This window comes from Corythoichthys intestinalis, chromosome 9 (genome assembly GCF_030265065.1).
Source record: "Corythoichthys intestinalis isolate RoL2023-P3 chromosome 9, ASM3026506v1, whole genome shotgun sequence".
NCBI classification, from domain to species: Eukaryota; Metazoa; Chordata; class Actinopteri; order Syngnathiformes; family Syngnathidae; genus Corythoichthys; species Corythoichthys intestinalis.
This window is the reverse complement of record NC_080403.1, coordinates 24424680-24440315: the sequence shown is the minus strand read 5'-3', so window position 1 is coordinate 24440315 and position 15636 is coordinate 24424680. Positions and strand designations below refer to the sequence as shown.

General features: G+C 38.5%; 1 protein-coding gene across 3 annotated transcripts in view; it reads right to left on the bottom strand.

Moving 5' to 3' along the window:
- Nucleotides 1–15321, bottom strand: part of LOC130922058 (mitogen-activated protein kinase kinase kinase 12-like) — a 36320-nt gene extending 20999 nt beyond the window's left edge. For all 3 annotated transcript variants that reach the window (XR_009064451.1, XM_057846554.1, XM_057846555.1), the window contains exons 1-7: nucleotides 14940–15321; nucleotides 12731–13249; nucleotides 4745–4928; nucleotides 4416–4607; nucleotides 4186–4344; nucleotides 449–607; nucleotides 222–330 (exon numbers count right to left, since the gene is read on the bottom strand). Coding sequence is in view for 2 of the 3 variants with exons in the window: in XM_057846554.1 (XP_057702537.1) it covers nucleotides 222–330; nucleotides 449–607; nucleotides 4186–4344; nucleotides 4416–4607; nucleotides 4745–4928; nucleotides 12731–13223 (1296 nt within the window). In the remaining variant the exon portion in view is untranslated. The remainder of the gene's footprint in view (nucleotides 1–221; nucleotides 331–448; nucleotides 608–4185; nucleotides 4345–4415; nucleotides 4608–4744; nucleotides 4929–12730; nucleotides 13250–14939) is intronic.
- Nucleotides 15322–15636: the final 315 nt, after the last annotated feature.

Genomic DNA, 15636 nt, shown 5'->3' with positions numbered 1-15636 from the left:
AGAATCCAAAAAGGGTTATTTGATTGTGGCTTTCTGAAAAACAATACATTTTTACATTTAGGCACTCCGGCAATCATCTCACTTTGTTTGTTACATAACGGCCCCAGCCCCTCATCAGAGAAGGGAAAAGTTTTGTGGCCCCCACAAGAAAAAGTTTGGGGACCCCTGCTTTAAATCATCAAATTGGCTTTCACACAGGGAATGCATTAAAAGACTCATACTTGTGATTGGAAGTAGGTTTCTTGCGGAGTCGACAAAATGTCCGCCGAAGCAATATCAAGATGCAGGAGAATCTGTCGGAACGAGGGTCTGTTTCTTGGTTTGCAATTCCTGTTTGGAGACACGAATTACCAATGCAGCAAGAGGAAAATTGCCTCTTTTTTCATGGGTGACTACTTTTCGCATTATCTAAAAAACACTTTATTTGTCTTATCTCCCTTCTGCTCACCAGCTCTGCCTCAAGAGCAGTTTGAAGCTGTCGGGGCAGCTGTCAGGTACGGGCAGCTGCAAGCTGTTGTTGCCCACTCCCCAGATGATAGCGGAGGAGTCCACGTCCTTGTAGGGCACCTCTCCTGTCAGCATCTCCCAAAGCACAACGCCGAAAGACCTGCACACACATGATGCATATTTTTTTTTCTAAAAGATGTGACGGGAACAGATGAAAGGTGGCATTACTTAGAATTCACGCTTTAAACTTAAAGGAAATGCATCCTGCTTTCCTGTGAGGCTTATCTATAATGAACACTATCTAGCTTGAGCCGGTTAAACCTTTTAGATGACGAAATTTTAAATTCTGAAACCACTTCAATAAAAAAATGATGAAATATTTCTCTAGTATGGCCAAAATATTTTACAAGTCATTGTTGTCATTGATGAGCCCCCGCGGGAAGGTGAGGGATCTACAGAGAGTATGTTGTTGGCGCCTTCCTTCTGTTGCCATGGTGACAACATAGCTAAGGAGCCAAGAGCATCACTCACTCGCAGCATCCAGATGGTGTGTTTACATTTGTAACGTTGACATCTCACACTTCATCTCAGTCTCTGCTTGAATAATCAAACTACTTGTACAATGCGCACTGTAGCTCGTTAGAGTTTAAAAAAAAAAAAAAAAAAAAAAAAAAGCTAAGGGCTTTGTTTTTGTGCCCGATAGGGTTGAGCATCGTTTGAATTTGAACGGTTGGGGTTCTGATTCCGATTTCACGTTTTGATTCCGGTTCCCCAAAATTCTCGATTCCGATTCTTTTAATAGGCAGGGTAAAAAAAATTACATAGTTTATATTAATTTCTTAACTTCTCAATCATTTTTTAAATTATATGAATTTTCAATTACCTTTGCTATGAATTTCTCACAGAGTTATTTTTAACTTGTATATAAATATCAGTCTTTGAACTTGAATATGAGGAAGTTCCTTCCCAGAGGAGTGCATTTTCACAACGATGTTTATTTTTCAAAACCTCACGGAGAAACATTTACACATATTCTTTTGCCCATGTTTTAGTGTGTCTTATTCGGCAGGCATTTATTGTATTGCATCATTTGTTTTAGGTGGTATTTCTACACGTTAGTTAAGGGCCTGACAAGGGGAGTGTTTTGTCCCTTGATTTTAAGTTGACTACTTTTTAAGTTTGATTTCTTCCTAAACTGATATACCGTATTGGCCCGAATATAAGTGTTTTTTGCATTGAAATAAGACTGAAAAAGTGGGGGTCGTCTTATATTCATGGTCTAGACATTATACCCATTCATGACGCTAGATGGCGCCAGATATCATTGAAGCGATGTTCTGTCATTACAGATCTCAGCTACTCTCAAGTTTAACCAGTTTGCATTATTTTATCGCAATGTTTTTCCTTATTCAGATTTGTTTTAAGACTACAGTTACAGTTCACTTCACTTTGATGGTTAATGCATTTATTGCAATTTTGTTGTTTTATCACAATAAATTGGTTTATTTACATTTCAAAAACCACAAGCCATTCATTTACGAATGTGATTGCACTATAGTTTACATATTTAAATGTTCAGATTTGTTTCAGATGTACTGTAACTATTTTCTGTATAAACATTAATTTGGTGTTCAAAAAGTCTTTTTTTTTTCAAACTTGAGTCTTGAAAAAGGGGGTCGTCTTATAATCAGGGCCGTCTTATATTCGGGCCGTTACGGTATTGTTCAGCCGTCCTCAAGATGTCACTATTGTAACTCCGGACTCTACAGTCTTTCTTTGGTTTTGCTATGTGTGCTTGGCTTCCCCTAGTGGTGACTTACTGGAAGCAGCAGGCAAAAACAACATTAGTTGGACAAGAATGAATGTGGCTTATGTGAATTACATTTGAAAATTTGACTTGAAACGGTCCTTATTGTGTTTTTGACACGCTTTCCAATACTGCACAGATAATTGAAATTCGCAAAGAAATTGCAAACTGCTGGCATATTTTTTTCCTTCCTGAGTAAATTCAAGATCATAATGAGGCAAGTTTGCCTTTTAAAAGTCTGTAACAACTATTCTTTAGTCAAAATAATTTTAACAATTTATGGAAATTAGCCCCACCCACCAATTCGTCAATTCTTACAATGGGATTACTTTAAAAATAAAATCATGTTTAAACACAATTTTAGGATGAATACTATCTAGTGAGCTTTTTCTGAGGTGAGAGTTTATTAGTAAATCACTTGGAAAAATATCCCCAAAAAATTTTACTTTCCATAAAACACACACATTGGGGGCATCTTATCACATTTTGACCCTGTGCAAGAACCGTCTGGAACAAGTTCCCTCCATTCATGGGTTTTGTTGGCCCACTCGCTGCTAGCCAACCCAGTTCAAATGGATTGGCTGTCTATCGTTGTCAATGGCAGTTAATAAAAAACAAAGATCTGTATTGTTTTTGCGCACATTGCATGTTTGGCATGGTTTTGTTTGTATTCATCACACTAAATAAAACATTGGAGTTGATTATTTTATCAAACATAACAGACTGCAAAATGGTTTCTAAATGCGACACTCTTAGATTTGCATTTACCAGTCTTAAAATGGAATTCTAATCTGCATTTGCTCGGGGTGCGTTGGGCGCCAATAGACAGCTGTCCTCCTACTTTAATATGGACAATGCTCTCTACTAGTATAATTTAAGTCGCATTGAGAAAATGATCAACTATGAAATGTACACGTGGCCTTGCATCACCTACTGCAGCATTTGATATAAGTGTGCATGCTTACAATCAATTGCCCAGTGATTGAGTGATTTACATACATTTAAGAGCCACTCTATGGTATGCACGGACGATGCTCTCTCATTCTGAACGGAAAAGCTTTTTAATCCTGTTTTCACCTCTCGGCTAATGCACTGCTGGCCCCGGGCCAAAGCAGCCGCAGGATTGGAAGGTTACTCCTGCCCCTCCTGAGCACTGCAGCATCTGGCAAATCAATTATTAAATTAGCAAGTGCTCTTTTTTACGACAGAGAGGGAGAGATGGGATGAGTAGTGGGAGAACTGAGGGTTTAGCACAGGGCACACCATCAAACATGGCAGGGAGCCTATAGAATTTCTTGTAATGAGATCTTGTGATAGATTTTCTTGAAATAAGATCCCTCTTGCTGTACAGTAGTAGCTTCAAGTCCAGTGGCTCTTAAAAAATGGATGGATGTACAGTAGTCAGATTTTTAAAAAGAATAAAGCTGTCTTTTCCCAGGGTATAGATGTACATTATATGGATGGATTGTATTTTATAAATTGACTTGGTAAATTTTAGTTTTAATAATATAGTATTGCTACAGTGTCTTGGGGAAAAAAAAATTGTAACAGGACTGCTACAACCGATTATTTTGATATCAAATTAAATACAGACTGTTTTTGCAATCAGTCTACTTAACACTGGGTAATGCTCGAAAAATGAATTGGTATTTTGGTGTTTTAGTGCACAAAATATGTAATTTTCTTTCCATATTTAGCTCTCCAGTTGACCTCGCCTAGAGCCCTAAATTGACTAATCAGCGCATATAAATCACACTATTTACGCTGTGCTTTACATTTTAGCTGTAAATTGCATTAAATTGCATCCTATGCTCTAAGAAAAGTGGGATTTAATAATATTTTTGCTGACATGAAAAATTATTAGACCACCTTGCTTTAATTTTTGTATATTTAAAAAAAAATGACTAAAAAGGTTCAGAGAGTCTACATACCAAATGTCCACCTTCTCAGAGACGGGTTCGTTCCGTATGACCTCGGGGGCCATCCAGGCCACCGTACCAGCAAAGGACATCTTGGTGCTCTTGTCGCTCAACTCCTTAGACGTGCCAAAATCAGAGATCTTCACCGCGTCGTCATACGTGATAAGAATACTGAAACACAAATCAACATCAGTGCAGTGTTTGTCAGCACTGCCCCATTCCAGATGGTCTACGGTGCTCACTTTGGCGATTTGAGGTCTCTGTGGATGATCTTGTGGAGGTGAAGGTAGTTCATCCCGCCGGCGACGCCCATGGCCCAGTCCATGAGGAGCGATGGCGTGATCTGCCTACCCGCTCGCAGCACCTCATACAGTTGGCCTTGGGCACAGTACTCCATGAGGATGCAGTAACATGGCGCTTGCGTACAGATCCCTCTGTGGGAAGTTAGGTTCGATATAGATGCTTGTCATTGGGAACCAATGATTTAAAACAAGCAATTCTGAACATTTGAGGAGCTGTCTCAATTAATAATAATAATAATATCTCAAATGATCAACAAAAGTCGACTTACTTGAAAGTAATGATGTTGGGGTGTTTGAGCTTTCGGAGGTGCTTGATGTCCGTTTCCTTGATGTTCCGAACTTTCTTCACGGCCACTTCCTGTCCGTGCAGCTTGCCCAGGAAGACGGCACCCTGGGCGCCACTGCCTACCCACTGTAGATCCGATATTTCCTCGAAGGGGACTTCCCACGCTTCTGAAAAGAGGATGTACTTGTGATCTTGACAGTTAGTGTATTTATCGCATCATAATTCAAACAGTTAAGCTCATCCATCCTGCCAAAAACATGTTTTGTAGGCAACATTACAGTAAGAAGTGCTTTTGTTCTTTTGCGGTTCAAACTAGGCCTGAGCGGTAGGATCAAGATTATTATCGACATTTTTTATTTTATTTTTTTTGTTTTTGTTTTTAGATATTGGTAATCTGCCTTGACATATTTAATCCAACGAGCGTGGCGGAAATGCAGCCACTACGAATAGTATCCCTAGTTGTGTTCATCTTATATACTCCATTCTAGTGGAGGTCAACTGTAAAACTAAGTACACACATAACAAAGAAAACTACACATAGTGCGCATTAAAATACCTCGTGAGGAGAGGCAGTACGGAAAATTAATGATGAAGAAGACTTTGTTTTCCCTGTTCTGGTAAACTTAATGCTATTATAAAATAGAAGACGCCATTCAAACACTGGCACATATTAGCATTGTGTCCCGGATTTGAACCCTCACAACAAGGAATATTCTTGCACAAACGCATAGCAACACTCATAGGCATATGCTCTTTGTAAATAGCCAAAAATGAGCTATATCAACGAATTTATTCATCTGCAACTGTATGCTACGGTCAGTACCTCTCTGCAAAGTGCCACTGCCTCCTATTGACCAAGGCGCGCACACAAGCATGGCCATGGTTACCGTCCTACAATCTAGTGTGCATTACTGTATTATTCTCGAAGGGACAGTTTATATTCTTTCTTTTATGTTGTATTCCACCATAAAAGGCCCTAATTCGTGAGCAACAGTTATATTATTGAATGAATTTATTATATTTTTCCATAGTTATTTTTTCATTTATCTCATTTATTATTTACCTTGTTTTGCAGTTTCATACTGTATACTAACCATGAGAGAGATTGTTGCGAGAGGAAGGCTAATTTTATGTTAATATTAACTATACATGAATAAAAAGTTTAATGACTCACTACTGACTTAAGATTCCATTGCAGGGATCTTTAAACTACCAGAAAAATCGCAAAAATAATAGGGATAGGATGATATGGGAGGCAGGGGTTAAAGGTGGGAATCTTTGGGCACCTAACGATTCGATTACGATTCATAGGCTACGATTTGATTATAAATCAATTACTGATGCACCCCCCCAGCTATTAGCTGCTTTTACTGTTTCGTACATTAGTTCCAAAATTGTTCAAAAATCCACTCAGGCTAAACCAAACTAGCACTTCAGTATCAAGTTAACAGGTAAAATCAGTAAATAAAATACTCAAGTCCCCACTCTGTATCAGCAGCTTTAAACTACATTCAATTAATTTAATGTTGTGAATCAACCGTTAAAATTGTTAAAATTGCTCCAGTTATTCCATAATTTCCCTTCTGTCTACTTTCAACATGTGAAAATTTTAAAACTGCTTCATCATTTAAAGATAGATTCAAGTCAAGATTTTGCCAATTTAGGAGTACAGTATTTTAGATAAAAAGTTTATCAGGTTCGCTACAACAGAGCCTTCCAGAGAAGTCTACTGCTTTAAGATGGCGGCTGCTTACTAACGCCGGCAAGTCTGTCATTTCGCATCTAGCTCTCTATACATGTTCTAACGCCGCCATCGTCTGTCATTTCGCATCTAGTTCTATATATATTTGATATCTACCGGGGCATTATTGTGGCCGTATGTTTGTAGCAACTAGCAACTGAGCGTTGTTTGTAGCGGCTGTCGGCCGCGTCAGGTATCATTGTTTTTTAATCTAGCGGCATGAGTTGAACATGATATTTACTCTCGGTCCGTTCCTCATTGCATCCCGAAGATCGCTCTGACTGTGTTTTAGTTCCGCTTTACCTGGTATAATTCAATAATTGGAATTTGGATGTTTGTGAATCGTTTTCGAATCTTCCACAGCCGAATCGCGAATAATCTGAGAATCGGGAATTTTGCACGCCTCTAGCGGGGATATTGTGATATTTTGGCAGCCCAACACTAGTTCAAACTAAACATAACTATCTTGTAGTCAGTGCGGGAGCTCTTAATCTCCTCCGTGTAATTCTCTTTCAGCCTCCCAAATCCTCCTTAGTACCCTTTGTGGGGCTGACGCGAAATCGGGGTGCGAGACTCAGGAAGGGGGAGGGAGAGGATTTGAGAGCTCTGATATTACATGTATACAGAAGGGGAATAGACAGAAAAAAAGTAATGGGGTTCCCCTGAAGGGTCGGCTGAAGATTCAGACGCATTTATCATATTAATAAGAATGGTATGAATGATTAATGTTCTCCATTGCTAATGAGACGTTTAATGTCTCTACGTTGAGGGCGTGCGTTATAGATTGCCACTGGTCTGTTTTGTGTGTTAAATGGAAGAAATCCAGGCCAGTCTTTCAAATCAATAAAGGGTTATTTTGCTGCTTTTCTCTTCAGAGCAGAGCTTTGGCACTCTAAACCCGTCCATTTATTGCTTTTTTTTTTTTTTTTTTGTTAAACACCTCTGCCAAAGAGGCTATTACTTAAAATTACTTCACTGATTTCCATAGAAATGCTCACCACATTTATTAGAGAAGCTGGCATAAAACGAGCCACCAGCTTTTGACATTGAAATGTTTGGTTGGAATGAAGAATTTGAAGTGGATGTCAATAAATTAAATAGCGGTAGAAAAGTACTTTTTTTTAAACAACTAATTCAGTTCATAAAGTGCAACTCATATATAATACAGAATCATTAAAACACCTGAAGACTTTCCAAAAGACCAATTTTACTCCTTATTGCTGTATAAAAAAAAAATCACATTAGTTGTACCTTTCTTGATGTTCTAATTTAATTTTAATGATGAATAGGAAGTTTTTGTAAACTACAATCAGCAACTTTTTGAATTGAACAAAATTGAAAGCCTCAATATTGTACTTATTTGAGATGCAGCTGCATGCTCAAATTTGCCGACTGAGTCAGAAAATAATCACCTTTTCATCAATACAATTGATTTGTTTTGTTCAAGAATTTAAGTAGTCATTATTTGAAAATTTAACATTGTGCTTCACATTTTAAATGTATTCACTACCATTGAAGCCGATAGACAATGGATTGGACGTCTTTCACTGTCAATAGCAGCCAGTGAGTTGACCCTTTTAGGGACAGTACACGTCTATTCAAAAGTTATGAATCGCTTAACTCATTCACTTCCATCGTAGGTAACAGAGTGTTTGTTGTGGTAGTTGTTAAAAAAGGTAAATTGATAATGAAAACACTTATTGAAAACAATAGACGCTGAAGGAAAAACAAAACTCAATTTTCCATTTTACAGGTTCTTTAATTCTTTTAACGAACAGGAGATGACGACCAGTGTTGTTAATCTTACTTTTAAAAAGTAATTAATTACAGTTACAAATTACTTCTCCCAAAAAGTAATTGAGTTAGTAACTCAGTTACCAGAATGTAAGAGTAATTAGTTACTTGGCATAGTAACTGGTGTTACCTTTCATGTTTTTTTTTTTTTTTAAATGGAAAAAAAAAAAAAAAAAAAAAAAAAAAAAACTGTAATCTTTGCTATGTTTGGAAGTCATTTAATGTTGTGCATCAACCGTTAAAGTTGTTAAAATTGCTCCCGTTATTGCATTAGTTCCCTTCTGTCTACTTTCGACAAGTGAAAGTTTTAAAACTGTTTCATCATTTAAAGATAGATTCAAGTCAAGATTTTGCCGATTTAGGAGTATTTTAGATAAAAAGTTACTTGGTTCGCTAGGAAACTTCTCTACAAAAGAGCCTTCGTGAGAAGTCTACTGCTTTAAGATGGCGGCTGTTTACTAACGCCGGCAAGTCTATCATTTGTCTGTCATTTCGCATCTACAGTGTATCACAAAAGTGAGTACACCCCTCGCATTTCTGAAGATATTTAAGTATATCTTTTCATGGGCCAACACTGACAAAATGACACTTTGACACAATGAAAAGTAGTCCACACAGCTTATATAACAGAGTTAATTTATTTTCCCCTCAAAATAACTCAAAATATACAGTAGCCATTAATATCCAAACCTCTGGCAACAAAGGTGAGTACACCCCTGAGAAACTACATTCTTAAATGTCCAAATTGAGTACTGCTTGTCATTTTCCCTCCAAAATTTCATGTTACTTGTTACAGGAGTGCTGTTAGCATTGCTGCAGAGATCGAAGAGGTGGGGGGTTCAGCCTGTTAGTGCTCAGACCATATGCAGCACTCTACATCGAATTGTTGTGAATGGCTGTCACCCCAGGAGGAAGCCTCTTCTGAAGACGGTACACAAGAAAGCCCGCAAACAGTTTGCTGAAGACATGTCAACAAAGCACATGGATTACTGGAATCATGTCCTATAGTCTGATGAGACGGGAGGGCTTTCTTGTCAATCTCTGCAGCAATGCCGACAGCACTCCAGTAATGAGTCACACGACATTTTGGAGGGAACATGACAAGCAGTACTCAATTTGGACATTTAGGAATGTACGTAGTTTCTAAGGGGTGTACTCACTTTTGTTGCCAAGGGTTTAGATATTAATGGCTATATTTTGAGTGGAAAGTAAATTAACTCTATTATACAAGCTGCACACAGACTACTATATACAGTAGAGTATACTGTTTATATACTCATGACTTTTTTTTATTTGCGTCTTCTTTTTTTTTGTAGTTACTTGTTCTGTATGTCTATTTAAATGGATTTTCCCCCCAAAACAGATCTTCAATTAAATACTTAAAATTAAAATCATTCATGCATTTCTTAATCCCCATCGCAAAATCAATGTAGGCAACAATAATACAACAAATTGATGTCATATGGGGGTCACAAATTGTTGTCCCACGAGCCACGATTGGCCCCTGGGCCGCATGTTTGAGACCACTCTTCTATATGAACGGAATAAAAACATTTAAGAAAAAAAAACAACAGATTTGCATGAAAGGGTTAATATTGGGGTAGCTGTGGCATAAATCTCACATTTGCACTAAAACACTGCACATGTCATCGATAAATTGCAATATTTTGGAAAATGCAACAAATTCAAAAGTCATATAAATTATCTACAAAGAGTGGAAAGAAAATGACTTTTTTAAAGATAAGGAAAAAAATCAAAAGAATGTAATAATACAACTACTGAAATAAATCTGTACGTTAACATACCAGTTAGTGTGGGTCCTAAAGGCAAAATTCATGAGGTAGTGTGTGATGATCCAAATTGTCTCATTTGACCTTGGCTGAGCGTCACGCTTGTATATTTTTTTGGTTGCGGGTGAGGGCCGTGAGGTGCAGATGGATTGGGAGTGATAACCGCTCGGGATAAAAAAGGAGACAATGGAAGGGTAGGCGAAGGGATCAAATATAAAATAAGGGGGGTAATAAAATAGCAGTGCGTGATAAAGAAAAGGAAAGATATAAATCTGATGTGTCACGTTACGTTCATAAGTCGAACTTTGTCTTCTACGGCTTTATTGCTGCTGCTTATTAAACGGTTTCTATTTCCGGTGGCACGCGTGTGCGTGCACGTGTGTGAGCGCGTGCGTATGTCAGGTTAATAGAGATGAGAGGCAGAGGGGTCAGAGCGTGGACATGCATAATACATGAGGCAGATTTGGCAGAGGAGTCCCACGGGAGCGCTGCGCTATTGTAGTGGCTGCAGACATAAACAACAGTGCGTCAGAGGGGGCCGGATTCATTAGAGGGCTGGATGAAGTAAAGAAGATGGGGGTGGGCACGAGCAGGAGGACGTTGGTATGGGGGGGTGCTAACTATCAGGGAGGAAAATAAGCCTGGTGGAGGTTTTGATGGAGCAACTATCTCTCTCTTGCGCTGAGGGAAAGTGTTGGTTTACAACAGGGGTGGGAAAGCTGCGGCTCGTGAGTTTTATACTGTATTTACAGCTCGCTAGAACAGTGATTTATAACCACTATCCCGTATCATTAGAATGATCTCTGCCAGCATTGCTACAGTCAAAATGGTTTAAAAGTCAATGGGTAGCAATAGTAAGCAGTGTAAATGATCAATTACATGATGAAATGATACAGAATTGATTCTTTGGACAGCGATTCAATTTTTTTAAAATCACTAATTATTATTTTATTTTTTTAAAATTATTTTTGTAATTATCAATAAATTGATAAAATTAATACAATGTTGTTAAAAGCTAAATTAATTTTAATTAAAATGAATGAAACAGAAATACACAATGGTTAAGGTCCAAAATAACACTCTAAACTAAGTTGTTGTTTTTTTTTTATTATAGTATTTAACTCACTGCATGCCATCGACGGTAACAGACATCCAATTCATTTAAACCGGGAAGCCTGGCTATGCATGCTCACGGTTTAGTGTTAATGGCAGCCAGTGAGTTAAATAGGTGCCCTGGAAGTGTTAGACTAAAGAAAAATTACAATTCGTGCATGAAAGGATAAATACAATGTTATGTACACACTTCAAATTAACAGTTCAATTTAACCTAAAGCAGTTATAATAGTTCTTTTTATTTTTGACAGTTTTGTTTTCTGAAACGTTTCAACCATATTAATTGAACCATTCTTAAAATAATGGGGCATCTATATTCATCAATATTTTGAGTTTTAATAGATTTAGATTAGATTGTGCTTAACATATCTCTGTATTGATCGAAGTCGATTAATCATTACTATTGCACTAAAACATTTATTGCCATCAATGGCATAGAATGAATTAAGATTTTCCACAGGTTGTGTTCCCTTCCCCCGCAAAAGAACCTTCTCCCAAATTTAAAAAAAAAAAAAAAAAAAAAAAAATCGATATTTTTGTCAAACAATTTGCAAACATATCAGTGTCCTCTGTAATTCTTTATGGCAAATAATTCACAGCATATTGTTCTAAGTGGGTGACGTCGTCACAAATAGTTTGTAAATCGATTATGACATAATGATAAAATCGACTATAATTGAACATTGCTTTTTCATGATTATACCATAAAAATATTTAGTCTAGTCCAGGTATTTTGATTATGATTCTTATATCTGTAAGTACAAGGCTGTTGGCAGGGACTGGCCAGGTAAATGATGCGGAGGTTGCTGTGAACTCAGGTTAGCATATAGATATTAAATAGCTCACATTAAGTAGCTTGGGCAAAACTAGTGGACACTGTGTATGAACGCTTATTACGCGTGTATTTTGTTAGCATTTGTTAAGTAGGGAAAGTACACTGTCAACTTTGTTACAATACATTCTGATGCCAGCTGATAGCTTCTATGAAATTTATGTTACAACCAACAATCATATGGCCATTTTATCCCACAAGTGTAACATTACTTTGGAAAGTAATCATACGTTTCTAACCATGAAATGTTTCTAACTAGAGAAGAACTCAAAGAGCTAATCCCTTTCTTCATTTTTGAGTTATCTTGAACACAAACATAAGACAAATACATAATATATTATAATATAATACATAAACTCCACCTTCCATAGGTTTTACAGTGGTAATTAAACTGAAACTTAATTGAAAACTTTAAAAACTGAACTTGTGTAATTCGGGCCATGTTTGTATGACCATGAAATAATGTTTTTCTAAAATTTGTATGCCCCTTGCAGCACTTAATAAAATACTGTATATGAATAGGAAAAAGCTTCCGTACCCCTAATTAACAACTGTTTAATTAAAAGAATCTTGGCAGTATTATCATTTAATTATCTTAGCAAAGTATCAGACTGGAATTAAAAGGGTATCTAATGCTGTCTTTTATGGGGGTACGTAATCATGAAGTGGAGGGGAAAGCAAGGCATCAAGTAGACCTACCGTCCAGGTCATGTTTGTGTTCCGTGGAGTAGGCCTTCCCGATCATAGTCCAAACAGGTCGCAGACAGCCGAACAAGCCTTCCAAAAAGCCACCGCCGCCTCCATTGGACTGACACTGCAACCTAGTGTTGTCCGCCTCACGCCGCACCATGCCGCCATCAGTCTCTGTCCCCTCTCCCTCTGTCCTGGCGGGACTGCCGTCATGTTCGTGCAGCTTGAGGACGCTGTTGGCAAAGTGCTCTTGTTGTTCCTCGCCAGGCGTCTGATGGGGCCCGGGAGTTGGCATGTCCCCACCTCCTCTTCCGGGCTCCACCGTGCCACCCGTGTCTATTGAGAGGACGTTTCGAAGGACGCACTGAGTCGGCGTCAGGTCCATTTCAGGGGTGCAAGGCGTCTCAGCATCTAGCCGGCGAAAGGACGGGGGATCGGAGAGTGGGGTGTTGAAGCCAGAGAGAGACGGAGATGGGGCGCGGGGCTCGTGTATGAGGGCCATGGGGGAACAACTGGGGAACGGGTGGCCTTGAAAGAGAAGAGGACATGTTACAACTCAATTCAGCGGAAAATAATATCCTCTCAGCATGACGGATTTAGTCCTCTCTATTCAAATGTTGTTGTATTAAAAGCATATAAGTGTAGCATATAAGTGTACCATATGTGTGTGATTATGAGAGGAGCTCACACTGTTGCCATGGCATCCGTGTGGCTATTTTTACATCCACATTTGAGCTACCAGTCATACATAGCCACAATCATATCATTAATGAAATAATACATGAATATCAAGCTTATTATTCTATTGAGGTAGCACGGGTGACACATCTGGTGCCTCCGGCCTGCATTAATCGCACATTATTGGGCTCTATAATGGCTCTTTTATTTTACTGCTGCAGAAAAAAAAAACATATCAGACCACCCGGTGTGTATGAGACTATGAGTATGAAGCGTATGAACTACTAAAATCTGTACCTGTAAATATTTCAGATTTAAAACTCATTCCTTAATTAAGTTAATGAACATGAACAGTTAATGGGGATGATGATGGATGGAATTAACAAGGGGTACTGCACTAATGTAATATGTATGTGGTGTTTATATGTGATGTTGATGTATGATTGTGTGAATTGGTGAATGCAGCTGTCCCTTGCACCAAGACAAATTTCTCCACAGGGGCACAGATAAAGAGAAAGCTTCAACCTTATTGCAGTGAGTTCATGAGGACCTTTCAACGCATGACAAATGCTGGAAATCATATTGAAGATATTGGATGTTAACTTACTGGCTGCCATTGACGGCGCTAGACGATCGTGGAAGTTGAAATGAGTTAGATCTAGTCTATCGCTGTCAACGGCAGGAATGAGTTATTGCACAGTTCAATAAAATGTTTTTTTTTTTTTTTTTTTTTTTTAAACTTCTATTTACATTTGGGAAAAAAACAAGTATTTTTGCCTCCCTGTGGCAGGCCTATATTATGCAAGTTATATCCCAGCTGTAGAGAAGCTTACCTTAGACTGGTATTATACATTTGACAAACAAACAACATGCATTCACACTTTCGAGTCATGACCAAAACATCCATGTTTTTGGAATGCGGTGAAATAATATAACATATTCAATATATAATAAAGATTTTTTTTTTTTTTTTTTAATACTCATATGGAAGGGAAATAGCTAAATATTGAAATATAAGCGTTTTAATGACACGTTTAATTATTTATTTGTGTATTTATTTAATTTTTGCAGTCCTGGCCCGACACAAACGACTACTCCACCGTGATGCCTCATGCTAAACCAAAAGGACACATGAGAAGTTCATTTTAATGCCTATGCTACCATTCAACGTACATTAAGTGACTACAGAGAAAAAAATGGGGTTTAATCAAGAAAATCATGGAAAATAGCTGAATATCAGCTCTGAAATGAAACTCTTCTGAGCTGTTTTTGTTGACAGTCCAAACAAAATGTACCTTAGATGTACTAACCGTTTAAAAATTAACAAGATGCTTAAGAAACAAGCATGAGCTTCATTTTTACCATGACTCTACTTAAATGAATAAACTAATAGCATTTTTACAGCAGTAAAAGACCGTGGAACAATTATAAGCCCTCAACCCATGCACCTTTTAAGAACCTCGGGGTTATGTTATATGCTAACACGACTGCCGCTTCTTAGTATTAAACACATCCTAAAACAAGATAAAATGTTTCTTACCTCAGTGCTTAAAGCTTGCGTCCATATTCGAGGAATCAAATCCTCTTTCACTGCACAAATAACGATAAAAAAAATAAAACGAGTAAACGGTGTGTTTACCCCCAAAATCAATCAAGCTAGTTTCATCCTCGTCCTCTGCATCCAACCGTCACTGACGGTGACGTCGCTCCAACTCCTCGCTTAAATCCGTTTTTTTCCTTCCTAAAAATGCTTGTTTTGCTTCCTCACAGCTCCTTTTCCATCTCGCGTCCTCTGAGGATGCTCCGCGGCCACACTCGGGATTATATACGGCGAGCGTCGCTCACGTTGTAGTCAGTAAACAGGGGCAGGGATGAGAGCAACGGAGGGAGAAGATGGGACCAGGGGGCGAGGTTGACTAGCTGTCTTCCAATAGGAGAAGAGATGGGCGTTGACGTAGGTAGCGCCTGAGCCGGTGCAGGTAGGCGACTTGATGCGAGTGAGCCTCAGCTACTTTAGCCAACGGGAAGGAGAAGGGGGGTGGGGGGTGGGGGGGTCAGCTGGTATGTGAGGTGATCTAAATGATGTCATCCACAAAGCACGCAGCACTTGACTGGACAGGCTCGTGTAAATCCTTTTCAAGCCCTATTAACGTCCTTTGGATGGAGTTTAATTGGTGCATAATCTGGGAGCCAGACCCCCCCTTTCCCTCCTGCCACCCCGGGAAGAATGTGTTACT